The sequence below is a fragment of the Rattus rattus genome, chromosome 4 (genome assembly GCF_011064425.1).
Source record: "Rattus rattus isolate New Zealand chromosome 4, Rrattus_CSIRO_v1, whole genome shotgun sequence".
Lineage (NCBI taxonomy): Eukaryota > Metazoa > Chordata > Mammalia > Rodentia > Muridae > Rattus > Rattus rattus.
Window position 1 is genome coordinate 52,904,639 of NC_046157.1, and position 27,921 is coordinate 52,932,559.

A 27,921-nucleotide genomic window follows, 5' to 3' on the forward strand; every position below is an offset into this window, starting at 1 on the left:
ATATTTTGGTATAGTGTAAAGCCAACTAAGTTTCCCTTTTACTAAGAAATGTGTTCCTTGCTATAAAACAGACTGATAATAAAATGAATTGTAAGATCTTTATAAAATATCTTTTTTCTCTTTTTTAATTATTCATTTGTAAGTGAGATTATATAGTAAAGATGATGAACCAGCTGTAAAACTACAACTACCACATAAGCATGACATCATCACACTTCTCAGTGTTGGAGGACATTGGATAACGACAGAAGAAAACCTTCAGGTATTATCAGAAATAGCCAAGCCTTGCTATCACACCAAGGGGATGTCGGTAGCGCAAAACAGCGTGAGTTCTAATCACACCCTGTGTTTACAAGAGGGTAGCTTCTTTTGTATGTTATGTATGTAACTGGTCAAATTCTATCCAGCAGGGAAGTCGTTCACTTAGAACACATTACAGTTGTATTTAGTTACACATAGTGACATCTGGACGTTTACATTGTATTTCAAATTACACTTTTGTCTTTGCGCGTACATGTATATGCAAGAGAAGCCAAAAGTAAACATCTGGTCTCTCCCTCTATTGCTCTCCACCCTATCTTTTGGCAGAGGAGCTCTCCTGAGCCTGGAACTTGCCAGTTTGGCTAGAATGACTGGCACCAAGACCCAGTATCCTCCCATCTCTGCCTCTCTAGCACTGGGATGACAGCTGTGCCACTGCACCTGGCCTTTTACTTGGTGTTAGTGTCTGACCTTGGGTCCTTGTATCTGTGCAACAAGCACATTGGTAACGTGAGTCATCTGCCAGACCCTAAAAGTTTTCTTTCCAGTAACCTCATAACTGTAATGAAATATTTATGAATAATATTATCATAATTTTATAACCCAGATTGATATTCCTATATGTCTGTATAGATGAATTACCTCCCAAGGTTATATTTTTCAACAGAATTCTAATTGAATGTTTATGTCATAGCTAATATATAAGTACTATACTAATATATCAGTCCAGACAAAGATGCCTGATAGTAGTGGGCCGAAGGCACAGAGAGAACCTGACACACACACACACACACACACACACACACACACACACACACACACACACACACACCTACACCTGGAATCCACATTGGCCCTGCAACTGCCCTGTCCTTGCTGTTTGATCATGGCTTAGGGAAGAAACTGTAACTAAGGGCTGTGTAAGCTTGTAGCGAGTGTCTGTGCTTTCCACAGTGTTTAATTTGTACCAAAGGCTTTCTAGTGTGAGCATCTTTGTGCTGTTCAACCTAACAGTAATTGTTTTGTCTCTGTGACTTCTCCCAAAGTTGGATCCTCCAGATAGCCATTGCCTTTTCCTCAAGGGAGCAACAGTGGCTTTCCTTAATGATGAAGTTTGGAATTTGTCAAATGCACAACAGGGAAAATATCTTTATATCCTTTTTTCTACTGATTCAAATTGCTAGCTTTGAATTGCCTTGTACTCATGAATTCTTTCAATGGAACAATAAGGAATTATAATTAGCTGTGAACTTTCCTTGAGCATGTCTGACTTGTGACATGAAGTCTGTGAGGTCTGAATAATGTAGTTCCATTTCACAGGTGAAAAGACTGATATTTACAGAGGCTACTACTGTGTGCCCAACGGTACAGGGAACAAGAGACAGATGGTAATCAGGTCCCAAGGTTTAACGCCTTCTGAACAGGAAGTAAATAATGAGACAGGTGGAAAATTTCTCTTCGCTTTTAACCTGGCATTACATGATACTTTAATTGGTAACATACTTAACTTTTACAAAGGTGCCATTGAATAAAATATTTCAAAATGTTTACAGTTTAATTTTATAAGTATCATAATGGAACTTTTTTAGAAATGTATTTATTTACTTGTATGTGTCTTTGTTTGGGCCTATGCCTGCATGTTGTCTGTATACCTGGTGTCCAAGGAGACCAAAGAGGGTGTGAGGTCCCTCTGAAACTAGAGTTACACACTTATGGCTCACAAGAGTACTGGGAACCAAACCTGGGTCCTCTGCACGTGATCTTACCCATGAGCCCTCTCTCGAGACTGTCTTATTCATTTTTATTCTTTCTTAATATAGATATAATTCTGATGGCTAGTAACATAGCATGTTAGTTACATTTTTGTTGCTATGACAAACACCATGACCAAAAGCAGTTTATAGAAGGGTTCAGTTTGGCCTACAGTTCCATAATAGCTGGGAAGCCTTGTCGTCAGGATGGGAACCTGGGTTAGCGCACCCTTATCCACACACTGGCAGCAGACAGAGATCAGTAAGCAGGAACACGGCGAGCTCATAAGCCATCAAAGCCTGCCCCCTTCCCAGGGAAGTCTTCCTACAACAAAGATGTCCCTTCTAAAGGACCCAGAACTTCTAGACCACCACCAACTGGGAACCAAGTCTTCAGACACAGGAACCATGGGGGGACATTTTTCATTAAAACTACCACACAGATGCATATTAACTAGCATTTTTCTTATTTTTGAAGCAAGTAAGAGAACTTGTGCAAACAAATTGAAGCTGTCCCCAACTGAATTCATTGATGAATGTTTATTTTATCTTTGAGCTGAAAAGCTGAATATCATGCTTAATGCTTAAATAACAAAGACTGTGGCGTCCCATTGACCAGCCCCATGCAGGCTCACTGTTCCTACCACTCACTCTCCTCCTTCTGTCCCTGTCACTCCTCAGTTATTGCAGATCATCCCTTTGTTCTAGAAGTGATTGACAGTTCTAGTTGCTGCCGTACCACTTTGAATTTGAAAGTGCAAAGCTTTATAAAAAGAAAAATAAAGGAGTCCTGCCCAGCATCTTGAATGGTTTATTTAATCCCCTCTCTGCTACAGTGAACCTTAACAGTTCTTCCATTTACGCATCTTAAAAGACGTGATGGAGAAGCTATCAGCTGGTGTGTTCAGGTATGCGAAAACAGCAAACTAATCGTCATTTCTCAAAGACAGAAAGGGGGTGTTTGTATTTATTCCAGTTTTATGGCATTTCTAGTGCTTGTCTTTTTTAATCACCTTTAATAAATAGCTCTTTCATGATTCTCAAATGATGGCTCAGCTGTTAAGAGCACTGGCTGCTCTTCCTGAGGTCCTGAGTTCAAATCCCAGCAACTACATGGTGGCTCACAACCATCTGTAATGGGATCTGATGCCCTTTTCTGGTGTGTCTGAAGACAGCTACAGTGTACTTATATATAATAAATAAATCTTTAAAATAAATAAAGTAAGCATTAGATAAAGGGTCAGTAGTATATTTTTCTTTCAAAATGTAAACACTTTTCTCCCAATGTTGTGGCACACACCTATCTTCACAGCATTTGGAAGGCTAAGGCAAGCAGATCATGAGTTCTAGGCCATCCTGGGCTAGCTAACAAGACAAACCCTGTCTTTTTTTTTTTTTTTTTTAAGATTTATGTATTATATATGAGTGCACTGTAGCTGTCTTCAGACACACCAGAAGAGGGCTCGGATCCTATTACAGATGGTTGTGAGCCACCATGTGGTTGCTGGGAATTGAACTCAGGACCTCTGGAAGAGCAGTTAGTGCTCTTAACCCCTGAGCCATCTCTCCAGCCTGACAAACCCTGTCTTAAAAAAGAAAGAAAAAAGAAAAAAAATCACTACTTCTTTAGAGCCATAGAAATATTGATGCATGTGTGTCAGGCTGTCTGACCAGGAACTCGAAGAGATTCACCTGCCTCTGCCTCTCCGGTGCTGGGAGTAATGGCATGTGCCACCACCAAGCTGTTTGCATTATTTAAAGGAAAATAGTCAAATGTCTGTAGCACTGTGTCCTGTGTGACCTCCTCATCTGTGCCCATGCCTGACATGTCTAATCATTTTTCCTCCTCAGACCTCTGCTTGATGAACCCATTCCACTGTATGAGGCCAAAGTTTCCATGGAAGTTGTTCAGAAAAGTCAAGAAAGAAAAAAGCAAGTTGTTCAATTTTAATTTTCTTTCCCAGACCTCAGTTGGATGCACCCACATCAGTGTATGAAGCCAGTTTTCTTTGGAAATTGTTGAAAAAAATCAAGGAAGATAAAACAAGATTTTCTATTTTTAAGCCTGTTTTCCTGCCACAATATGATGTTTGGTTATTTGACACATTTGAAAAATACTTGCAAAATTAATGTGCAAACAATCCAAATAATTTTTAACACCTGAAGGGGACATTCCAAAAACATTTTGTTGTTGTATCTATACACTTTGCCTCTGCTATAAAGTTCTTTCCATTAAGAAAACTGCTTTCAGCAAAAGCCACACTATTCTATCACTACATCTGTCACAAGCTTTTGCTGTACGTTAATATGTAATTTGATTTCGTATCAACTTCATTCTCAACACCCTCCTCAACAAACCTTTGATGCCATTATTTTAGCATTTGAGTGTATTTTCCGACTTCAAAATATCTAATCCATTGGCATTTAAAATCTGTTTTTAAATATTCATCCACTCTGACTTTCTCTGAGATCATACAGAAAGGTAGTGCCTGGTCCTGTGGTAGTAGTGGCATAGCATTTGCATAAAGGGCTGGGGTGGTCAGGCACTGGGGACAGGGTGGAAGACTTGGCCTGAGGCTAGCCTGAAGCTGGCGGACATTCCCCCTCGTGGGTACTCTGTTGAGCTCTGGTCCATTACCATCTCTCTCTGAATGACATTGCTGCTTCTCTCGGAGAAAAATAACTGCCCATCACCAAAACTCAAAGTGTTGTTTGTAGTGCATTCACGCTCCGTACCCGGGGCTGACACTATGCCCGCTGCCGACTTTAAGTAGTGTTAATCCTTTCCGGGGCCCTACGGGGTGCTGCGCGCCGGTGAAGTGGTCTCGGCGACACCTGGCCTCGCAGCAGAAGGAGCACCTCAGGCTGCGCGCGCCTGGCCGGAAGCGGCCACCGCGAAATCTGTTGGGCGGGGCGCACGGCCCGGCACGCATGCTCTGTCGGGGCGGGGCCGCAGCGGGGCGGGGCCTCGGGAGCCTCCAGTCCGTGAGCAGCGCGGGTCTGGGCGGGGCCGGAGCGCGCGGGAAGCCCCGGCAGGGTGCTGCCTCGGTGCTGCGCAATGGCTGTCTCGGTCCCCGGCTACTCGCCCAGCTTCAAGAGGCCGCCTGAGGTCGTGCGGCTCCGCCGGAAAAGGTCTCGGGACCATGGTACCGCCGTGTCCTCCGCACTACCGGAGCCCGCGCTCCGCCGCGCCGCGCTGGCTGCTGGGCTGCCCTTGCGTCCCTTTCCGACCGCGGGCGGCAGAGGAGGCGCCACCACTACCATCGCCCGCAGGAACCCTTTCGCCCGCCTGGACAACCGGCCACGGGTGGCCGACGAGGCCCCCGAAGAGCCGCTCCGCGGTCCTCAAGGAGTGCCGGGCCCGGTGAGTCTCCGCGTCGCGCAGCCGGGCGTCAGGGGTGGGAATGGGCGCGAACAGCCGCCGCAGCTTGATGTCCTGAGCCGGGGCAGGTAAGGGGGTGGCTGCCCTCGAAACCCTGTGAAAAGGACTTAGGGATACACGGGATGGTAGCTCGAAAAGTCCTCAGAACTGGGATGGAAAACCACAGAATCTGCCTTCTCACCATCCTTCAAGATCTTTTTCTCAGGCAGTCAATATTACTGTGGACATGGAGGACTGTTGAAGACAAATTGGGCAGAATTTACAAATGTTGGTTTTACCCATAAAGCCATTTGGATCTTTTGGTCTATGATTTATGTATCAGTTATTAAATGCGTCAAAGTCTGGCCTTTCCTCCCGTTTAGATAAGTTAGGCACAAGTCTGAATGAAGTGAAACAAATGGTACTGTGTGGATTTAAGTCCCCCTCATTCTCCAGAGAAACTGATGTGCCAGGTGAGCCCTTACAGATTTCAGATTCCCTCATCGCTTAAGTTTTAAAAGGACAACCTTTTTTTAACCTCAGCTTCTAGATTCTAATGGAGAAAATAACTTGCTGTGGGAGGAGGCATCTCATGAAAGAACTGTCACGGAACTGTCCCAGGTACTTTTTAAAATTACATTTATTGTTTGTGCTACAATTGTGTATGTAGAGCTCAGCCCTCCACTGTGTGAGTAAAAGGATTGAACCGAGTTCGTCAGTCAGGCTCAGAAGCAAATGCCTACCTTCTGAGCCATCTCAGTGGCTTAGCCTAGGCAATGCTTTCAAAATACTGATTATAATGTATATTCTAGTAAACGTACTTCTCAAAAGCATTTCCCTTGAAAAAAATAGTTTCAAGAACAAGTTCAAAGTCTGGGACTGTACCACAGTTTGTAAAATGCCTGTCTAGTGTGCAGAGATCTTGGGGTTGGACCCCCAGGAATCACACATAATATGGGACATGATGCTGCACACTTGAAACTGTAGCATGGAGTACAGGAGGGATTGTCAGAAGCCTCATAGCATCCGCAGATACACAGATAGCTGAGGCCAGCCTGGGACACAGGAGAGCCTTTCTCTGAAAAGAAAACAGAAACTTGAGAGTGATTGTTTCTATCCTGTGTTCTGATAACAGCTGTGGGCTCTGGTGGCCACAGCCCCATTTGTACTAGGGATCAAACTCAGCACTTCCCACATGGTGAGCGAGCAGCCTGCCCTCACCTGTAGCTAAAGGTAGATGTGGTTTGCCCACTGGGACCAGGCTGAAAGACCCATTTTAGTGCTCACAGTCTTCTAGAGGCCGTTTCCCTGAAAGGACATCCTGTCATGGTGCTCCCCCTTTAAAAGTTCTGCCTACTTTGTTTAACCTAAAGAAAGAGCGTAGCCCTAGTCTCAATGGTTCTGGGCCTTACAAGATACCTTTCAGATACTGGGAGCATAGCTGGGCTTAGAGGCAGAGGCAGGTGTGTGTCTTTGCATTCGAGGCCAGCCTGGTCTACAAGAGTGAGTCCAGGAGAGCCAGGGCCAAGCAGAGAAACCCTGTCTTGGGGTTGGGGGGTGAGGGGTGGATATTTGGAACATTTCTACTTCGCTGTCTGTAATACTAGACAGAAATATGAAAACTGAGACGTGAACCACGACCCTCCAGCCGCACCCCCACCTGGCTTTGTTCATTTACTTTATTATATCCTCTGAGGGGGTCAGTTCTCTCCCTCCAACTCAAACTCCCAGGCTTAGTGGCACGTCCATTACCCAGTGAGTCATCTCCGTGGTCTGAAACTTCTCTTAATAGCTTGGTTCACCTCCTTCCAGACTTTTCAGGTATAGCACATTTTTAATATTAGACCATTAATAAATTTTGACATTTAGTGATCAAGAGTAGAATAATTGAGATCTCTGTATTAAAAAGATTTTCCTTGAAATTCTAACTTTTGTGTTCTTTGTTTTCTGAAAGAGTCAACAGGTAACCTTGTCTGAATCGGACACTTGGTCTTCAGATGGTACTGAGTTACCTGTGGACTGGAGTATTAAAACCCGCCTCCTTTTCACCTCTTCTCAACCCTTTTCCTGGGCAGAACATTTGAAAGCACAGGAAGAAGCCCAAGGACTTGTCCAGCATTGTAGGGCAACAGAAGTTACATTACCACAGAGTATACAGGTAAGTCCGAAATGAAGGAACCTGAGAGGAAGGGATGTATGTTTTTAATACGTGTGAGTTTGCGTGTGTGTGTGTGTGTGTGTGATTGTGTGAGTGTGTGTGATCTCGTGTCTGCACATGAAGGTATCAGGACACAGCCAAAGGATCTAGTCCTGTTAGTCCTGTGTCCTGGTCTCTCCCTCCCTCCCTTGTTGCCTTGAAACAGGGATATTTGTGAGCTTGAAGCTCACATTTTTTTTGCTCGTCTGGTGGCCAGCCCAGCAAGCTCCTAGCCCCACTCTCCTTGGTCCTGGGGTCATAGTCAGGCACAGGGAAGTCTCAGTTCATTGTCTGGGTGCTGAGTTCCAAGCTCAGGCCCCTGCAATGCTGTTTCTCTGCAGCCCCTGTCAGCCTGTGTTAGTGTTTCAAGTTAAATATGGAAGGAGCTGTTCTTTTGACGTGTGTAGATTCCAGAAGTTGACATCATTCCTCCCAAAGGGTACTTTCACTTCCTGTTTGTCAGGTCGAGAACTGCTCAGTAGAGGTAGAGACTGGAGATAAATCAGTAGTGCAGACAGGAAGTGTCTTCTCTAAACCATCTCTAGGTTTTTAACAAAACATAAACAATTGAACTGCAATAGCTGATGAATTTTTACTGATATTACGTAGAGGACACTCTTCATTTTTTGTTGTTGATGGTGGTGGTTTTGTTAGGTTTCTCTGTTTTTGAGACAGGGTCTTACTGTATTTGGTCCTGGCTGTCTTGGAACTCACTTTGCACACTAGACTGGCCTCAAACTCACAGAGATCTGTCTACTTCTGCCTCCCCAGTATTAAAGGCATATGCTGCTCTGCCCAGCCATACTGTGATTCTTAATAAAGAATAAATGAGTTCTAGGATGGTCTCAGACTAGGTTTAATTACCGTGAAGCAGCTCATCACTGCAAACTAGGTTCTAACAGTGTGCTTAAAATAGGACTTGTGATATATCCCTGGATAAATAAATGAGGGCAGTTTGAATTTAGCGGCTTCACTGCTTTTGAGGCTGCATTCCCAGGGGTGATTTGGTGCTGTCCTCCATGCACACCCCTCCTTCCATCATCCAGTCATTTACTGTTCTCAGGGACAACAAGAGACAGAATGTCCCATCTTAATGAGTGTGCTCTCTCCCGGGCAGGGTCACTATTTGCTGTCCAGAACGCTGTAGACTTCATTTTCACCTCTTAACAGCTGCCAAGGTCTCCCTACAATTATAGCATTGAAAGTTCTTAGGCTGGCTGCAGAGGTGGCTCGGTGGTTAGGAGAGATCTCTGTTCTTCCTGAGAACCCACGTTCGCACTGCTCAGAACTCCAGCTCCAGGCCTCCTATTGGCCACCTGTACTGTATAGGCACACAAAACACTAAAAATAATCTTTCTGGGGAGTGTTTGAGGCAGAGTCTTTCTACATAGCCCTGGCTTTCCTGGGACTCCTTATGTAGGCCAGGCTGGACTCAAGAGATCGGCCTTCCTCCTAAGTGCTGGGATTAAAGGTGTGTGCCATTACCCTCAACTAAAAATACAGAATTCTTCTTAGAAAATGTATTAGATTAAGGGTGTGATACATTCAGTGTCTCTGGTGGAATTTTACCTTTATGATGAGTAAAAATCACCCACTCTCCCCACGGAAATTTAGGATCCCAAACTGTCCACTGTGCTACGTTGTGCCTTCCAGCAGACCCTGGTCTACTGGCTTCACCCTGCCTTTTCATGGCTGCCACTCTTCCCTCGAATTGGAGCTGATAGGAAAATGGCTGCAAAGACAAGTCCATGGTCAACGGATGAAAGCCTGCAGCATGCTTTAATGAGTGACTGGTAAGAGCACACTCCAGAGGCGAGCCTTCAGCAGCAGGACCTGGTGTTTGAGTCTTCCCTGAAGGGCTAATGGTGAAGGCTCTTTGTGTTTCTGGACATTGCCAGAAGCTTAATGACCACGATTTACATTTGCATTTTCCCAGTGTGTAACCAATGTACTGGATAAACATAGCGGGAGGTGTAGGTCTTCAGGCTTCTTCTTGTCAATTGATGCTTTTTGAGACTAGGCAAAAACTATGCTTGAAAGACATCTACAGCCTTCAAATGCAGATTTACACAGCTACAGAAACTCAATTCAGTGTTTGGAACATTCATGTTCAGTTTTTAATTTACGTGTCAGAATAAATTAAGAAATTATTAATTAAATTACTATAGAATTGAGTTTCAAGTATGTTATCACCTGAGAAACTTCCTTTGCTTCCTAGGTCTGTGAGTTTTACGTCTTTATATAACCTGCTGAAGACGAAGCTTTGCCCCTATTTCTACGTTTGCTCCTATCAGTTTACGGTCCTGTTCCGGGCAGCAGGATTAGCAGGAAGCAGTGTGATCACAGCGCTCATCACCCCTACAACTAGAGGCTTAAGAGAAGCTATGAAAAATGAAGGTAATAATAGTTGAGGTTTAAAGTTGAGGATTCCTCTTGCCTTAAATGATAATCTTTAGGGGCTGGAGAGATGGCTTAGTGTTTAAAGAGTATGGACTGCTCTTACACAGGACCTGGCTCTGATTCCCACCACACACACGATGGCTAAAAGCCATGTGCAACTACAGTTCCATCTGTAACTACAATGTGCCCTCTGTAAGCACCAGACATATAAGTGCTACCCAGACATAAACACCCATACGCATTTTTAAAAACAAATCATCTTTTACTAATTGGTCATCAATATTATTTTATGGGATGGATATAGTTCTTTTTTAGAGGTTTTTTTTTTTTTTTCTTCCTGATGGTAAACCTGTCTCTTAAATATATCTGGAAGTTAATTATTTTCCCTTTTTGAACTCTGAGGTAAAGCACATATTACATCCTATAAAGCCACTGTCCTGTTGAATATACTGTGATTTTTAAAACATGTCTTTACATTTATTTATTTTGTATGCGTGTTTGTGTTTCTGTGGGCACACGCATACCATGCATGGCACACATGTAGAGGTAGACAGCTTCACAGAGTCCCTTGTATCCATCATGTGATTCTAGGAAGTGAACTTGGGTGTCATACAGGAAGGCAGATTCTGCCCTCTAAACCTTCACACCAGTCCTAGATTCTTTGATATCTGACTTCTCCTTTAATACTTTTAAAACCCATGTTGTCTGATTAACTAGTGGATAGAGACAGTGGATCAACTAGGGAAGGATAGAGACAGGTCCCTTTTAATAGAAACCGAGTCTGTGTACCCCAATAGGAGGACACTCCTGGTTAATTGAAGAAAATTGGGTTATATTTTCTGATGTAGGTATTGAATTTTCTCTGCCTTTACTAGAAGAAAGTGGTCATAAGGAGAAAGTTCGAGAACCAAGCCTGGAATCTGAGGAGTACGTAATTACAAAACCCTTTGCATGTTCACTTTTATGAAGTCTCTAATTCACTCGTTTGATGCGTTTTTAACAGCATCAAGTGTGAAAATGCACTTCTAACTGTAGCAGTTTCCTAGGGAGCAGGCAGTCAGTGACGAAGATGAAGAGGAAAGTTTCTCTTGGCTGGAAGAGATCGGTGTGCAGGATCAAATTAAGAAGCCAGACTTGATCTCTGTCAAGCTGTATCCTTTCTGTTAAGAGCATCCACTGTGTTAGTGATTCGAACACTGCTTTAAGACAGCCCTTGTTGCTCAAGTATGAAGTCTTTGTTGGTTTCTATCACATTCGAATTTCATTCAAACTTGTGAATGGGACTAGGAGCACCAGGTATGTGGAGGCTGCCCCGCTGTGGGTTCCTTTTGCTCTTTCCTTGATTGTGATCTTCAGACGTAAAGAAAAACATGAAGTACAGATGGATCACCGACCAGAGTCTGTCGTACTGGTGAAAGGACTCAATACCTTCAAACTGCTCAACTTTTTGATCAATTGCAAGAGTTTAGTTGCTACCTCAGGCGCACAGGCAGGTCTCCCACCCACTCTCTTATCCCCAGTTGCCTTTCGAGGTGCCTCAATGCAAATGCTTAAGGTAAGTGTTTACATCATCTGCACAGTCCAGCTCTTTGTGTTGTTTTTGGCTTTTTTTTTTTTTTTTTGAACACGGGTCTCTGTAATTCTGTCCTCGATGTAGACTGCTCTGATCTCAAGCTCCTAAGTGCTGGCATTAAAGGCATGTGCCACCATACCTAGCTCAAACTCTCAATTTTTAAAAAAATAATTGTAGGGACTCGGGAGATGGATCAGTATGTACGAGCACTTGCTCCTCTTACAGAACATCCAAATTCAGTTCCTGGCACCCTCATGGTGACTCAGAACCATTGGTAACTTCAATTCCCAGGGTTAATGCCTTCTTACCCCTGCAGGTAGCAATTATAACTTGGTATACACACAGCTGAGAAAACACCAGGCCAGGCCTTGTGGCCATACCATTAATCCCAGCATGAGAGGCAGAGGCAAGCAGATCTCAGTAAGTTAAGGGAACAGCCAGGCCTACATAGTAAGACCTAAAATGTGGAAGTGTGTGAAGTGTGTGAAGTGTGTGTGTGTGTGGTGTATGTACATATATTGATAGTATTTTTTCATAAATTTTCATATTTTAAACTATTCTTGTATACTTTGGACTTTGTCGGCACTGAGATTGCACAGGGGTATGAGGCCTACTAGGCTAGCTTGACCCCAGTTACATTCCGAGTAGTTTTGTTTTTGCTTTCTCCATTAAAAATAAAATAACTTGAGAGCTAGGTGACATGAATTATGTCAAATCCCTTTCACTTGTTTCCTGTTATCACGTAACTTTTTCTCTAAATTTTCTGAAGGCACGAAGCATTAATGTAAAGACACAAGCTCTTTTTGGATACAGAGATAAGTTTAGTTTGGAGATCACAGGTCCTGTCATGCCTCACGCTTTGCATTCTGTGGCCATGCTACTCCGATCTTCACAGAGAGGCTCATTCTCTGCGGGATTGTATGCACATGAGCCAACTGCCGTATTCAATGTTGGCCTACCACTGGATAAGGAACTGGATAGAGTAAGTAGATTCAGTCAAATGTCACCTCGTATGCCAATTTATATCAAGTAACGAGTTAAGAATATGTCTACATGCACTTCTTAAATTTTATGAATTCAGGCAATATTAAATATTTTCCAAACCTCAATAGTACTTACTGCACTCACAGCTGAAATGAGTAATTCCTGGTTCCTTTGTAGTTTATGGAAACACAATTTACCACATCTTTTGTCCAGTTCCTCGTGTATGTGTGTGTTCTTTGGTTTTGCGTGTATTTAATGAGGTATTTCCTCGCACCAGTGAGGAAGAGACCTGACTCACATTCTACACCTTATTCAATGCAGTCTTTTCATCAAAATCAGAATGTCCTACCATGGCTAGTCGTGCTGTCTGTGTGAGCCTTCTTCAGAGACTGTAATTACAAGTACAAACCATGTCTGCCCAGCATTCATGTGGGCTCTTGATACCACCTGACTCTGGTTATCAAAGTTGTACAGCAAGTGCTTCAACACCTTAGATTTTCAAGCCTTAGTTACTAATTTATTTTGGATTGTCTTTTTTTAGACTTTTTAAAGATAGTTGTTAACAGTCCTTTAATTGATCTGGTGTACCTATCAAATCTAATTAGACTGGTTAATTTAGAATTTTCATACCACAGGAATTATTAGAATCATCTTCTAGCAGTGATTGAGTGACTAAGCCGTTTATTTGCAAGTCTTTATGGGAAGTCTTTCTGAGAAGAAATGGCTCAGCGGTTAAGAGCACTGACTGCTCTCCCAGAGGTCCTGAGTTCAATTTCTAGCAACCACATGGTGGTTCTCAACCATCTGTAATGGGGTCTAATGCCCTCTGCTGGACTATGTGAAGACAGCTCTGGTATACTCATGTATATCTTTTGTGTTGATGAACTAATGAGCCTTACAGATGTGGACTTTTGTTTCCGCAGAAAGGTGCTCATAAGGACCTTGCTAACTGTGGGCTGCACCCTAAAACCCTGGAGCAGCTCAGTCAAATGCCAGTGCTGGGGAAGTCATCCTTGCGGAATGTGGAAATGAGTGACTACATTGTAAATTGGAGATCCTGAACGCCAAAGTAAGCCTAAAGGAATCTGAGGAAAAAGCTTCCTAAGCAAGGAAATTCAAGATTGTAGGCCTCTGGCTTTTAAAGTTCATTTGGAAGAATATATTTTAAAATACTGAAATGTTCCTAAACATTTTTATACTAACTTATTACATGCAATAGTGTTAGGTTTTAAATCAGCATTTTGGTTTTATTATTTTCATATATTTTTAGAGATGAAGATGCAAGGTGCTTCCTTAAAACCTCAGATAATTCAAATGAGAATTCTACCCCTGCAACTCACTGTAACCAGAATGGAGTCGGTGCTTTATTACAAATGAGAACTTGAGATTACCTGTAGCAGTTATTCCATTGAGACTAATTGTCAGAACAAAAGTATATTGTATCTTAGACTAGCTGTGAGTTCTCTGAAGTCATAGGGAAATCAGCATTACTAATGAGTTCTAGTTCCCTGTTCTCAAGACTGTTCAGTCACATGTGTCAAGTCCAAGGGCAAGGTACTTTGTACTTCATCTCAATGTTGGGTGCTCGGTCATGTCAACTTACTATTTATTTAGTATGCTTACAGTTAATCTGTGTTTGCATGTGTGTATAAAATCAGTATTTTTGAATAAACGTGCAGAGAAATCACAAGAATTGGGTAAGAAAATGTAGTACTTAGTTATATGTGTTTGATAAAGCCAGAGAATAAGACACCACATTTATTCCAGAGAAGTTTGTATTTGGGCCTTAAGCTTTTGAAAATAAAGTTTAGAGACATAGCATATGAATACCACTGTAATACACATGAATATTCTATCAGACCCTAAAAAATTAACATAAACTTAAACTTTCTCAGTCAACAAAATAGCGGCTGGTTGCCAATTTTTATTAGATAAGTTGGTTACAGCATTTTTATTATTTACGTCTATCTAGGTGTAGCTGAAATTCAAAATGCACATCAAAGTAAAACTATATCACAACTCAAGCCATACTAAATATGTACTTGGCCTCTGAAGTAAAATTCTAGTTGGACTTCCATTTTGACTTCTTTCTTATGACCCAAGTGGCTTTAATGGGAATGCAGGACTTAGTACTGATCATGACACAACGTATCACTTTCTTTTCATAATCTCTACAAAAAGGGGGAGATGGTGGCATTAGCCCTGTGGGACAGATCTTGCTTCATTACTTTAATAACACTGGCCCAGTATCTGTCCAGCAGAACCCATTGTGAAATAGTACAAGGTGCACAGCCCTTCACTGATTACAGGCAAGTGTTACAGCAGCCTAGCCGTATGGAAGGGAAGTTACATCATAGTACAAAATACAGTATAAAAGCGTTATTTAACATTCCACACTGAATATTACTGATGCCCTCAAACAATTGTTTTGATGTTAGCCACTTAAACAAATACATCACTAAGGTAAACAATATAAACATACCAAAACCCTGTGTGGTTAAATACAATTTCCATGGTACAAAACCAAAGCCTGGAGATGTTTGTACAGATTGCTTTTTACACAATGTCTTAAATTGTGAAATATTTACAACATTAAGGAGGAAATACATTGTGATGCAGAGTAAAATTATCTGAAATGATTAATATAAAACCTCAATCTATCTACGTGAGGCACTCCTGAAGCAAGTGGCATTAGCCATGAGGTCCTTTGGTACAAGGCCCATTGCTTGAAGAACCACAGTAGCTGCTGTGGCTTTAGCATGCTTCTTATTAGGGCTGGCAAAGCTGGGCTGGTAAGCGCTTCCATTTATCAATACCTATTCAAGAAAAACATACAATTGGGCTGGTAAGGGCTTCCATTTCTCAATACCTAGTCAAGAAAAACATACAATAAGAACAGCATCAAACTTTAATATTTATTAGCTTTGTACTTTTTCACTAAATTCTAATAACTTATCAATTACAAACCCCATTATTATAGAAATTAGTCTCCGCCCAGAAGCAGCAAATGATTTAAAAAAGGAAACTGCAAGATAAATGCAAGCCTCCATACTTCTTTTAAAAGCCCTAATAAAAATACCCCCACATTCCACTAGAAAATACATTTTGCCCACACCCCTCCCCTTTAATTTTGTACCCCTTTTATAAAAACCCATTTTACCCATATTCACATCTATGACCCCCACCCAACAGAATATTAATGCTGGTTGTATCACACTCATCCCTTAACCCTCTAAGGTGACTGTGTAATTAGTATGTAAATTCATATTTACCCTAAAGAGGAAGTGTTTGCGATGGTCAGGGCCACTGTCATGGACCAAGAGAAATTCAGGTGGTTGCCACCTTCTCTTATTACAGATTTCCATCAAGGCAGACACAGGATGTTTGCCTGTAGAGAGAAAAAAACAACTAGTTATAAACGATTTCCACCAACTTTGCAAGGGTTTATGAATTGAAGGCATAGGTAAAAGCAGAACAACAGGGTTTGTTCTCACCTGACAAGTCTTTCATTGCAGCGGAGAAGTTCCCAGACCTCTTTTGTGCTCTTTCTCCTACTGCAACAAGACCTTAAAAGGAGAAGGGGAAAAAAGGCAAATTTACTATTTACCTAAAAATATAATGGATGAAACCTAAAAGCCTTCAACCGAAACACTCAGATTTTTATCTGGCTTATTCTATTCTTGCCACTTCAGTATACATACTTTCCTCTATAATCATATGCCTATGATGAAGAGGTACTTAAGGGGCCAGGGGAATGGTTCAGTAAGTCAACGAGCACTTGCATAAGGATCTGAGCCTGAGTTCAGAAAAGCCAGCTGTGTTGGCACACACTAATAATTCCTGTGCTTGGGCACACTGGTCAGCCAGCTTTTGATGGGTTCCAGGCCAGGAGGAGGACCCTGTTTGAAAATCTAGGCAGATGATGCCTGCAGAATAGCGCGACATAAGCACACAGAAGTGAGAATGTACAGAGAAGTGTCGGGTAACATCTCTAAGAGGAGGTGGCTACAAGTAACTTTGCAAATTCATCTTTTAAAATAGGGAGTAAAGAGTATGGTCCACAAAACAAAAAGGAAGATAGAACCCTCTGTCACAGTCAGTACTTGCTATCCTATCAAATTCCTAATTTCTCAGATAACCCCCCCTTCCTGAAGAAGTCTACTACACAAGAATGTTATAAAGCCCCAGTGGTGCTCTTCCCACTTTCCACATGTCTCTAAACAGCAGACATCCAGCCAGTCCTTTGTTATGAACACGCTAGAACATCTCTCTCAAACTGTCCTAGGATACAGCTGCTGTATGTTGAGGAATTTCAATGTGGATGTGCCCCAGAACTATATCTGACTGGATTCATGGCAAGTTTTAGAAATCAGGCCTAAAACTATAAAGTTAGGGCAGGAGAATTGGAAGTTCAAGGCTGACCTTGATACTTCAAGAAAAAGACAGGATTTCTCTTTTTTTTTTTTTCCCTTTTTTCTTTTATTTATTTTATTTATTTATTTATTTTGCCATAGTTGTAGTACAACATTCAATGTAGAACAAGCCCTCAAACATAAGAGATCTTCCTATCTTCCTGTCCCTGCTGGGATCAAAAACATGTAACACCATCACTCTCATTTGCTAATTTAAGTGACATCAGCTAACAGCCTGTCGTGATTCCTCTTTGCATGCTAGCTGCCTGGTAACACCTTAGAAATAAAGACAAGCAGATAAACCAAGAGTGATGATGCCAGCCTGAGGTATGGCAGGAAGATCACTGCAAGTTCAAGACCTTGTCTCAGAAGACAACGAAACACTCTGGAGAGCTGGCTCAACTGTTAACAAGCAGTGGCTTTTCTTCCAGAGGACCCTGATCAAATCCCATGCAACCATATGGCAGCTCACATGCCCTCTTCTGGGCTCTATGGGCACACACAGACAATGGATCAGGAGGATGGTTTAGTGGGTAACGGTGCTTGCATCCACATATAATAAATAAATGTAGCAAGGAACAAAAACAGCCAGCACACATGGTCTCCATTAAGAAAAAAGAAAGGATCATTTTCTTAAAGCCAAATGCAGATTTTCATATAGTGACTAGCACAAGGCAAGTTGTTCTTTAAAGGCTCAAACTAATATGTTATCCATCTGCTTAAAAGTGTTAAAGATTTCTCCAGCAAAGAACTGTTCATTATTTGTGTATCTAGTTCATGGTCACAATTAAAAAGTATAAACTTCAGCAGGAACTTACCTTTTCGGTCTGTCTTAAAGTCAACAAGGATGGGTTCCTTATTTCCTTCTTTGTTCTTTCCTAGTCCTTCTCCTTCTCTCCAGCCCATTTTTCTCATCAACACAGCTCCCATTCCTCCAGTTACTGGGGCTGCTCTTAAGAACTGATCCTATCCAAAGGGAAAAAAAGGTAAAATGCCCCCATTTTACAGTTAGAAGTAAAATACAGAGTTAATGATAACTTAAGAAAAAGAAATCTTACGTCTAGATCTGTAATAGCATTCAACTTAAGTTCTTCTATACTCAATATGTTCTGCAGCGTATGTTCTAATAATAATTACCAACACTTTGCAAGTCAAATGGCAATTGTAACAGTAGCCCCTCGGTGCCCCCCTCCAAAAACAACAACAACAACAAGAGCACTCCTGTTTTCGTCCACTATTTAGGTTCACTGGTATCTCTTCTTAGCTTGCAAAATAAAAAGAAGGCAATGTTAAAACAGTCAATATATTATCTCAGGTATACCTAGTTTATGAATAAAGCCTAGACATTGTTTTAAAATAGTTTGGACACTGAAGAAGCATACAGTTGACATCCAGTTTTCTTCCCCATTCTATAATAAGGCAAGTATCAATATCTTTACTTAGAAAACTCCTATGAAACAAAATCAATTTACATGTAAATAAGTTGAAGATAAGCACATAAAATACCCTGTAAGTACACCAAGTCTGAATTCTTCTAAAACCTGGCTTGATGTTAAAAGGCTTTTAAGAAACTCCTTAAATGTTTACATACCTAGGCCTCGGTAGCAGCAGTGTTGTGAATAGTACGGCTGGCACTGACCGGGGCAAGAAGACAGCTACAAGGATTTGGCCCTGAAACAAGTTTCCATACAGAGGGGTGAAAGTTCACAGGTTATTCTGTGAACAATCATCTCTCTTGTATCCAACCCACTGAACCATAATTTCCATCAAAGCAGCAAACCACTTAATGTCCTAAGCTGCACAGCTGTGCGCACTAACTAGCACGGCCAGCAGTCCATGACCTCCGGTTAAGAAATGTCCAGTGCCTTTTTCAAAAACTATCAATGCACAATCTCTACCAGTGATGAATTCTGCTGTTGACTTATGTGTGTTTGGTTTTGTTTCTTTCTAATTGAAACATCTCTGAACCATGTTTTATTTCCAATCATTACAGCATTTTAGGTTAATGCTCTCTGCCAAATATCTATCAAGTCACTACAGCGTCAGAGTCAAATGTAGCTCAGCAAGCACACAGTTTCCCCTCTACTGGTGCGTGACATTGTGTTTTTACAGTACAGTAAGCAACATTTTGTTTCCCAGCTTTGTAATTACATGTTGGGGAGAAAACATGCCAATGACATGTGAACTAGACATTAAGTTCAACAAGGTGCTCTGATGGAAGGAGGCAGCTCTAGAGGTAAAAACACACCCCTGGTTCAGTTCCTTACTTGGTGCAGGCCATGCATTGTGGATGTATAAAAGAGAAACGTTAGCTGATACTTGGGATACCAACTGCCTTGATGCTACACACCTAGAATGACTTTACTTACTTCCAGGTTCATCTCCCCCTCTTTTCCAGGAAACACTCCTAAAAAAAAGGGCAACTGTACAGACAGAGTACAATATAAATCCCCAATTAACCCCGTTTTCCAATTGTGCTTCTGTTTGCAATTATCTTCGCATCCCTCTATCCCCAGTGTAAAAACCTGTCTTAATCTAATGAGATCACACAATAACCAACAATTATTACAAAACCAAGTCCTAGGTCATTTGAGAAAATAAAGGGTTTATTGTTTTACTAATGAGTATATTGATGAACTATTTCTCTTAATATAGAAGTATTCTAATGCAAACTAAAGAACATAGAGGGTGTTAGTTGGAATTCCCTATGGTTTTTAATACACAATGACAGTGCTGGTCCAAGAAAAGCCAAATGGCCCTTTCGATGTCTCCTGAACATGTCAGTGGGTACAAATAGGAGGGCGAATATCAGTGAAATGACTGCCTATTTTTAATAGTGCTCCCCTGGTTCTCATCAAGCAGATACTCTTGAGTACACACAAACTGCTTTCCTTTTAGTTCTATTTCTTCTATAATGTAAGCTTGTTCTGATGAACACATGATTTATCAAAATTATTTGCTTCTCAGATTATATTTTATACAAAATGTAAAGCAAAATCATTTTAAAGGTTCTTACAAACTGAAAAATAGCAAAACTATTTGGGACAAGTATTTAGGGAGTCAACTGTGAAGACTCACCTTGGAAACTCACTTAACATTTATTTACCTGCTCCTTATCTATAAACACATTAACAGCACACTTTACGATGAAAGCCCTTCCAGAAGCTTCTTTGTACCTAACAATGTGCATCAACTATTAAGTGCATAAATACTCAAAATACTTCATGTCTAACTTCCTATAATCCTTAACACTCAGCTTCAAGACCAGATGAATGAAGGAGGACTGACTATGGGGCTCTGTGATAGGGAACTTGCTCATTACTACCTAAATCAAGGTCCCAAGTTTTAAATCCAATGTCACAAAAAAGCAAACATGTAATTCTTCCCTACTTTTCAACTATCACTTTCATAATTTATACAAAGTATTAGTATATAGAATAAATCCAATTATTATTATTCCTTTTTTTCCAAAACCAATCCCTAGGTACATATTCGTGCAACTATTTCTTAAGGGGAAAACGAGGCAAGCACAATGAGGATGTATGGTGCCTTGTATTAATCTGTTAATAAAAGAATCACAGGTAATGCTTCTGCTATTAAACTGTTATGGTATTAAATGTCCAAAGCAACGAAAACTTTTATTTTGAGAAATTGAGCACATCCATGAATAGCACTCATTCCATTTCTCACTTCACCCACCACTCTCCGAGGCAGTCCTAAGAACCTGTCTCCAGCCACGTGACACTTGGGAGACACAAATTCTAAGGAATTACTTGCCCACAATCACACAAGGTGTCAGGAGTAGAGCAGAACAAAGAAACCTTCCCCATCCAAAGAGACCACACAGCCTCCCAGTTTCCTGAAACAAATTTCCCATCACCCATCCAACCAAACCACAGCCCTTCAGCAGACCTTATTTCTTCAGAAACCCTTGCATAACCACCTAAGACTCCCCCAACAATGAGGTAGCCGTAGGTGGAGTTGACAGATCTCACTGCAGGAATCTGAGACCAGGTGCACCTACATCTTCGCAGCAGGAGATGTCCGTCCTCTCCCTTGATTTTAGGTCTTACATAGCCTGTTTTTTCATGAAGTCAGTGGTTCTCAAATGGAGCCTGTGGATCACCAGAGGCCACCAGGACCTAAATGGTGGTCCACAGATAGTTATCTCCAGCCCATCCCTCCCTGTTACCCCCCCTTCACAACTGCCCACCCCCACATTCCAGCCACCCTCCCCCCAGCCTCTCAGTCCCATGGCAAGGTTACCACATGCAGCACTAACTAGGGCCTCCCAACCACTGGCTGTATCTAAGAGCTGACCACCATATAGGGACCTGGGGCTAGCCATCCTAAGAGGCAGGAGCAGAGGCATTTATAAGCGGGTGCAGGCACTATGAGAGGACAAGGACAAAGGAATGGACTATTAGGGTGGCAAAGGGTTATTGGGGATAGTGATCCACCAAAACTAAACCTGTAATAAAGTATCCCATGATGAAAATTTTGAGAACCACTGCTCTGCAATGATTAGGTTAGTAGTCCAGCAGGGACTGTGGAGTACTCGGAACAGCACCTGGTACAGTTAGCATTCAAAACAGTTAAGTAAAACCACCCCCACCAAAACCAACAGCAAAAAATATGAAAAAGAACAACCTCCAGATATAAAGTGAGTGGCTTTTGAGCCATATTATACATTTGGCATTGACTGTGTCAGGATCTCAGCCCATCTTCAGTGTCCATCTGGAGCATATACGAAGCAGACTCACGCAGGAATTTAGGTTAGTCACTTGCCTCTGCATTTCTAATGTACTATTATAAAAACAACAACAAAAATAAACCTTAGCTTTGTATTTTTTGACAGTTTGTGTACCTTTTTAATCCAGGCTTGGGCACCAGTATTAGCCAGCTGTTCCTGTGTCAGGACTTGTACTCCTGTACTTCCTGTGAACTGCCCAGGGATAGAGTTCAACTGAGCCCAGGCGTCAATCTGAAGAAAAAGAAGCCATCTTCATTAAGTAAAATTACTGATCTGATGAAAGTGCCACACTGGTAACAGTTTAATTCACTGAGGAAAAATGGATTTGGTACCTAAAATGGCCAAATAATGATTTATTTAAAGTGTGAAGTTTTTCTAAGTCTTTTAAATAAGCTTTATACTGCATTCCATGAAATTCACTACTGCAACTGAAGGTATTCGGTGCCATCAACTAAAAATTATCACTGTAACCCTCGTTCTTTAAAATATAGATGGAAAAATGTTCTTGGGGCCAAAGCTCTGTCTTTGCCATCTGACCTATCATACAAAGGCATTCAAATGAATCTCCAGTTACTTCTTCTATGGGGTAATCTGTTCCTATCCATGGACTAATATAGGAAATGGTCAACAGAAAGCTTTTTTTAAAAAAGTAGGTATTGCTCACCAACACCTAGTGTAATACAATCAAGTGCCATTCATACATTTAATGCATACCTAGTATTCTAAGTTTGCTTTGCTGAAACATGGAAAATAACAGTTATACGTCATGTGTTGTTGTGGGCACTCTGCACATAAGACTATAGACTCAAGCCATAGTATGTAATGAATATTTTCTTAGTGATTAAGTCAAATCATTTTCTAAGTTACTAAGAATAAAGTATAAAATATAAAACAGCATATATAAACTTTGAATCTCCAGTCCCCGCTAACACACCCTATAATGATTCAGCCATCTAGTTAGTGCAATTCTCATTTAAATATTAAAAAAGCCACATACCCGTTCTTGAGCTCGATTTAACATACTCATGGCTTCAAGGTCAAATGCATTCTCACTGAGTCTCTTCTGAGCAAGTGCCCGTTCACTCATTGCTGTTGAAATGTCCACAGGCTAAGGAAGAAAACATAGATAATTATCCCAAATTACCACAGTCCCCTAATTCTCTCAGGTGCTTCTATATCTTTAGATGCTACATGTAAAAAACAAATAAATAAATGATAGCTTATATATTAAAATTCTTGGAAAATGAGAAGATTCAAAAGGCAAAGAAGGCATTCCTGGAAAATAGAAGACAATTAAGGTAAGTTAGTTCTCAAGTATTCAGAGGCAAAACTAAATTCTGACTTCATCAGTGTACTCTACAGTATCAAACTATAACTGTCGAGTTTCATTATGAACTTATAATTTGTAGTCTGTACTAACAAGCCACTTCATTTAAGATGGTAGTTTTTCACTTTATTAATTCATCATCATAATTACTTGATAATTACTGTAACTTCCAGAGCAGTGAGCAAGGCCTGTGGATGAGCAAGGAAAGCACCACGAGATCTGTGTGGCTCTTTACTCATCACCATGCTCCACAGGAGCAAAGCTAGGCGTGGCTATGCTCTGGTCCCAAGAATCTGAGATCTTGATTTACGTTCGGGATACAGCTATTTTGAATTTACAAATACTTATTACCCTAATGTAGAAATAACACTGATTTCTAAAAGTGTTTTAAGTCCTCCCCCAAAATACTGGCAGTCTACCTCTCAAGGTCATCGGCATCACAATTTCTTTATACAATGGAAACAGAAACAGCCCTTGTGCTAAGCAGATGTGATTTTAACTTTTGAAAGCCATCCTTGTGGAAATTCTTAGCTGTCAGATTTGTTAAGGGCTTAACCACAGAACAAAAAACCTTATGAATTGAGTTTTGTTTACAACACGAACCGAGTTCTTTCAACACACTATTTTTTCTTCCAATATCATTTAACTTAATAGTATTTTCCAGTTATTTCACATAATTTTTTACAAATTACCTGATAAAAGGATTTATTTTTTTACATACAATGAATCAGTAGTAGAAACTGCATGCAAATTACAAACAAATCAGTAAGATAGCTTTCTTTTTTTTTTTTAAGTTAAAGCTGATGTAGTCTCACTGTGTATAATTCCAAGAAAAATAATCTATATACCAAAGGAAGCTTTAGGACTAAGAATAATATTTTATGTATAAGGACTAAATATCCTTTTTTCCCCAATTTCAAACTCCCTTACATTTTATTCTGTTATCTTACTTAAAATTATCCAAGACTCCTTTGACTAAATCATTTTTCTACAAAGCCTACTTTTCTTACATAAAACGCAAAAAAAAACCCATAATTTGTGCTTATAAGACTATTTATTTACTTCGAATAAAAGCTCTTACTTGCTTAGTTAATAGTAAATTATCTGTGGCTAATAGTTTTTTAAGGCCTACATAAAGGCAACCTATGTATAATCACACCAACATACTGCTTTTACTGTGAGTTGATTTAATTCTAGAACTCAAATCTGCACCATGTGATTCCTGGGTCTTTCGATGTGAATATAGTTATTTCAGACAAAAATTTATGTTTCCTAAGCCTATGTAAGATGTCATCTAAACTGTTAAATTATTCCACCAAACCACCAAATGAGACATGGAAAAAAAGCCATAAAAAATGGATTTAGCTCCAAAAACTTAAAAATAAAACAAAACTAAGAATCCATCCTTTATAAGCATATTTACCTAAGATATTTTTCTTGTAAATGTTATTGAGAAATAGCCTAAATACTCCTTCTAGCCCAAAACAGACCTTTAGTAAGCTTCATATTAAGTCTACATTTAATTGTAAAAGGCGTGTTTACTATAATAACCTTGATGTTTAAATTACAACTGTTTCCTAATACAACTGCATTTATTCAACAGGCTTCGCAAATAAATCAGCAAGTTAAATAACATCAAAGTTTTAATTTCCTAATTTAATGTGAAAATATATTCAGATTGAGGGAATCATTGCAGGTTAAGGGAATAGCTCAGCAATAGAGCACTTTTCCAAGCATGTTCAGGACTATGGTTACACATCTCTAGCACTACAAAAGATGGAGGGAAGTTTTTAAGATCTACAAGAATTTTGCCCAGCTTTTCAAGACAATCTATATATCTGCTAAAACATAAAGGACTAAGCACAGTCCCCAAACCAAATGATACATAAACAGCCTAAATAAAACACATATAATACAAGAGCTAGCTGGGCATAGTGGAACACACCTTTAATCCCAGCACTTAGGGGGCAGAGGCTCGTGGATCTGGGTTTGAGGACAGCCAGGTCTACATAAGGTTTAAGCCAGCCAAAGCTCTGTAGAGACCCTGACTTAGAAAAACAAACAAAAACAAATCTGCACAGTTAACAATTTGGGGAAATGGCTGATGACTGCTACACTGCAGCCTATTAAATATGAAAAATGCCCCTTCTAGAAACTAAGACTTTTTAAAAAATCTGTGAGATGTTTCTCCTATTATTACCACACTCTGTTCCCATCGATAGATGAGCAGGTCACCTTGTTTCTCAGTGTAAGACGCACATCTGTGAAGTAACCATGTGGCACAATGCTAGGTACTGCAACAAAAATGCTCAGTTCTCCTCTTCTCATGTTAATAAACAATCCCATTTCTTTAATCTGCCGGTTGCAGATCCTCTAAAAACTGCCAATATTATCAAGTTATCAGGTTTCTTGATCCGTAATCGCACACATATAAGGGCTCCCTTTTACATATTGTGTACTTCAACTCTCCTCCATTCACTTTACTCCCCCTTTCATTAAACCCAATAATTTCTATAAACAACAAAAAAAGTAAGAATGCCAGTGATTGACAGACAAAAGCTAATGGTTAAAAGTCAAGTGTGGTGGGCTAAATTGGATTATTTTCTACACAGGTGACTGCAGGTATCTCAAAAAGTATAAAAGAAAATCTATAACAAAATACCTAAAGAAAAAACCTCTAGCACATTTACAATACTACCAGAATTATTAAAATGCAACATACAACATGCTGTCAACTTCAAAATGAAAAGGCACATCAACATAAAACATCCCTAAGTCACTGTCTTTCCAATGAATCATGAACATTTTTATTAGTCAAAATTTTATAGCATAATTGAGTTTATCTAAATGAAGTAGTATTTTTCTCCTAAGTGCTTCAGAGAAATTCAGGGTTAAAAGCTTATTAAAAAAAATCCTAAGAGAATAACATATCACACTGGAGTATCTAATTCAAGAGCCTATACTTCAGCTGCAGGTACAGTCTTCGTCCTTGTCCAAGACATTACTGTTGATAAACTTCATAAGCTAAGAGTTTCCAATTTCAAGAGAATTTTAGCTACTAGGATGTAGCTATGATCCAATATACAAACCCGACAAACTGCTTGAGACAGAAATGTTGTTAATATCCAAGCGATAACTAGAGCTGGGCGGCTATAAATGTTTGTGTAAATTGCAAATTAGTGGTTATGGCCAGTCAGTTTACTCCACTTGTACATCTGTACTACTCTAATATTCTAATAACCCTTTGCTACCCTTGTATAAGAAGTGTCCATGAGGACTAACTACTCTTTTACTTTTTAATACTTTCCAACTGTTTTGTTTGTAACTCAGATTCACACAAATCTGGTAAAAGTTCTGTAGTCACTCCTTCCTGAGGATGCTCCTGGTTGGTTTCTGGGAAGGAAGATGATGCCGTGGCAGAAGGATCTCATGAGTTGTTTCCCATAACATGGATTTACAGTTTCATCCGTCTATCCGCTCACATCAGCACACTCATGTGCAAGACAGTTGTGGGATTGGGAATTAAAAGGACAACTTAGCCCTTGTGAAGATAAAATTCTGTCATCTGTGCTGAAATGTTTTATGGTCAAGACTGAAGAACCATAAACTTCAATTATACTTATTAAAACAAAAAAGACTGATTTAGAAAAAAAAGTACTTTGCCATTTAAAAAAATTGTTACTACAAAAAAACCCAAAAAAACAAAGCCCAAAGAACCTCATTTGAAACCCTACTAAAATATGAAGGGTCACTGCTCCCAGAATATGTCAGCCTAAGTATTCCATTGATTCTACAAAAATAGTACACTTAGTTGGTAACTGACTGAGCATTCATTTGTCAGCTTCTCTTTGGTGCCTTTAACATTGTTACAGAAAATATGTATTAGAAAGCTAATCAATCTTGTCTCTTTGTTCTTAAAAAGTTTAGGATTCTTTTCATTACAGCTGCAGTTAATCTCTGGCCTCCCAGTCTAAATAAATGTCTGACAATTAACTCAGAGAGCTCACCCTGCAATCCTCTTCCAAGAAAGACATCATGCTTTATTCTTCTGAGCACCAGTAGAGCTTTCCTTTTGTTTAATGTTGCCATCCTCTCTGAACACTGCCCCTTAATGAGAGCCTAACTTCTGATGGGAAATAAGACTAAAGCATCACTTAGTGTTGAGAATGAAGACGGCAGGCATAAATTATAATAATACTTTTTCCTGGTCAAAATGTATAATCAACATGTACTAAGCACTTTCCCCATGATTCAACAGTTACAATTTTCTCAAGAAAATCTGTAAGAATTCTATAATATTTCTAAGTCTTTGCTACATAGGAGATTCTTGCCTGGCTATGTTCTTTCCAACCGTTTAAATGCCTAATCTGTAATAAATTACTAAAAGCACATATATTAGGACTTCTAAATCTGTACAGCCCTCACCTGGTTTATATCCGGCTACTACAAGAAGGTTAAGTTAGCTGTAAATGTCAGTCAGCTTTTTCCCCTGAGATGTGACAGGAACCTATTTGGGGATTAGTAAATGAGCACTAAACTTGTTTAAAGTACTGTCCAAACCAGCTACTCTCCTCCTCACTGGTGAAGGTGTAATATGCTTCTGTGGTTGAGCTCCATGTGAATGCCGACCATCACCTTGAACTATAAATACGTTAGCTGCATTGGCACTTATGTTCAGCATTACTATTTAGAATTGTTCCCATTCAAAATGCCGCAGGTCAAAAAAACACAGTGAAAATGTCGCCTTTGAATTTCTCTGGGGAAAAGTACTGCATGAAAAAGTTTGATTTGAGTACTGTTTACTTTGATTCATAAGATTTATTTGTAGAATTGCAAGTGTTTACTGGAAAATGTTTATGGCCAATGTAGGGAACCTCAAGTGAAGAGTAGAGGTCTCTCGGA

At 40.2% G+C, this 27,921-nt stretch overlaps 3 protein-coding genes across 12 annotated transcripts in view; 2 read left to right on the forward strand and 1 right to left on the reverse strand.

Annotated features, from left to right (window-relative positions):
- Cryzl1 (crystallin zeta like 1) overlaps positions 1-4,460 on the forward strand; it is a 40,026-nt gene extending 35,566 nt beyond the window's left edge. For both annotated transcript variants that reach the window (XM_032900428.1, XM_032900429.1), the window contains 4 exons: positions 144-262; positions 1,308-1,413; positions 2,875-2,920; positions 3,864-4,460. In XM_032900428.1, coding sequence (XP_032756319.1) covers positions 144-262; positions 1,308-1,413; positions 2,875-2,920; positions 3,864-3,963 — 371 coding nt within the window. In that variant the 3' untranslated portion in view covers positions 3,964-4,460. The remainder of the gene's footprint in view (positions 1-143; positions 263-1,307; positions 1,414-2,874; positions 2,921-3,863) is intronic.
- A 240-nt stretch (positions 4,461-4,700) lies between these two features.
- Positions 4,701-27,410, forward strand: Donson (DNA replication fork stabilization factor DONSON). 6 transcript variants are annotated; one of them, XM_032900425.1, is made up of 11 exons: positions 4,701-5,376; positions 5,917-5,994; positions 7,328-7,531; positions 9,185-9,363; positions 9,789-9,967; positions 10,819-10,897; positions 11,017-11,121; positions 11,327-11,525; positions 12,313-12,525; positions 13,451-13,596; positions 26,350-27,410. In XM_032900425.1, the coding sequence occupies exons 1-10, from the start codon at positions 5,071-5,073 to the stop codon at positions 13,586-13,588; spliced, it is 1,680 nt and encodes a 559-aa protein (XP_032756316.1). In that variant the 5' UTR covers positions 4,701-5,070; the 3' UTR covers positions 13,589-13,596; positions 26,350-27,410. The 6 variants fall into 6 exon arrangements, with proteins under 6 accessions (XP_032756316.1, XP_032756314.1, XP_032756315.1 ...); XM_032900423.1 differs by lacking the exon at positions 26,350-27,410 and adding an exon at positions 17,202-17,349; XM_032900424.1 differs by lacking the exon at positions 26,350-27,410 and adding an exon at positions 13,798-14,217.
- Positions 14,344-27,921, reverse strand: part of Son (SON DNA and RNA binding protein) — a 30,945-nt gene continuing 17,367 nt past the window's right edge. Inside the window, exons 7-13 of one of the 4 annotated variants that reach the window (XR_004387678.1) lie at positions 22,690-22,800; positions 21,807-21,923; positions 18,531-18,610; positions 17,758-17,905; positions 16,022-16,093; positions 15,800-15,915; positions 14,344-15,343 (exon numbers count right to left, since the gene is read on the reverse strand). Coding sequence is in view for 3 of the 4 variants with exons in the window: in XM_032900415.1 (XP_032756306.1) it covers positions 15,185-15,343; positions 15,800-15,915; positions 16,022-16,093; positions 17,758-17,905; positions 21,807-21,923; positions 22,690-22,800 (723 nt within the window). In the remaining variant the exon portion in view is untranslated. Of the gene's footprint in view, positions 15,397-15,799; positions 15,916-16,021; positions 16,094-17,757; positions 17,906-18,530; positions 18,611-20,399; positions 21,510-21,806; positions 21,924-22,689; positions 22,801-27,921 lie in introns of those variants that run through there. The other 3 variants (XM_032900415.1, XM_032900416.1, XM_032900417.1) reach the window with 3 other exon arrangements.

Excerpts from the sequence above, each read along its gene's own strand:
- Donson (XM_032900425.1), top strand. The coding sequence starts at position 5,071 with ATGGCTGTCTCGGTCCCCGGCTACTCGCCCAGCTTCAAGAGGCCGCCT. Across the intron at positions 5,995-7,327 it reads CTGTCACGGAACTGTCCCAG|AGTCAACAGGTAACCTTGTC; the intron begins GTACTTTTTAAA and ends GTTTTCTGAAAG. Across the intron at positions 9,364-9,788 it reads CATGCTTTAATGAGTGACTG|GTCTGTGAGTTTTACGTCTT; the intron begins GTAAGAGCACAC and ends TTTGCTTCCTAG.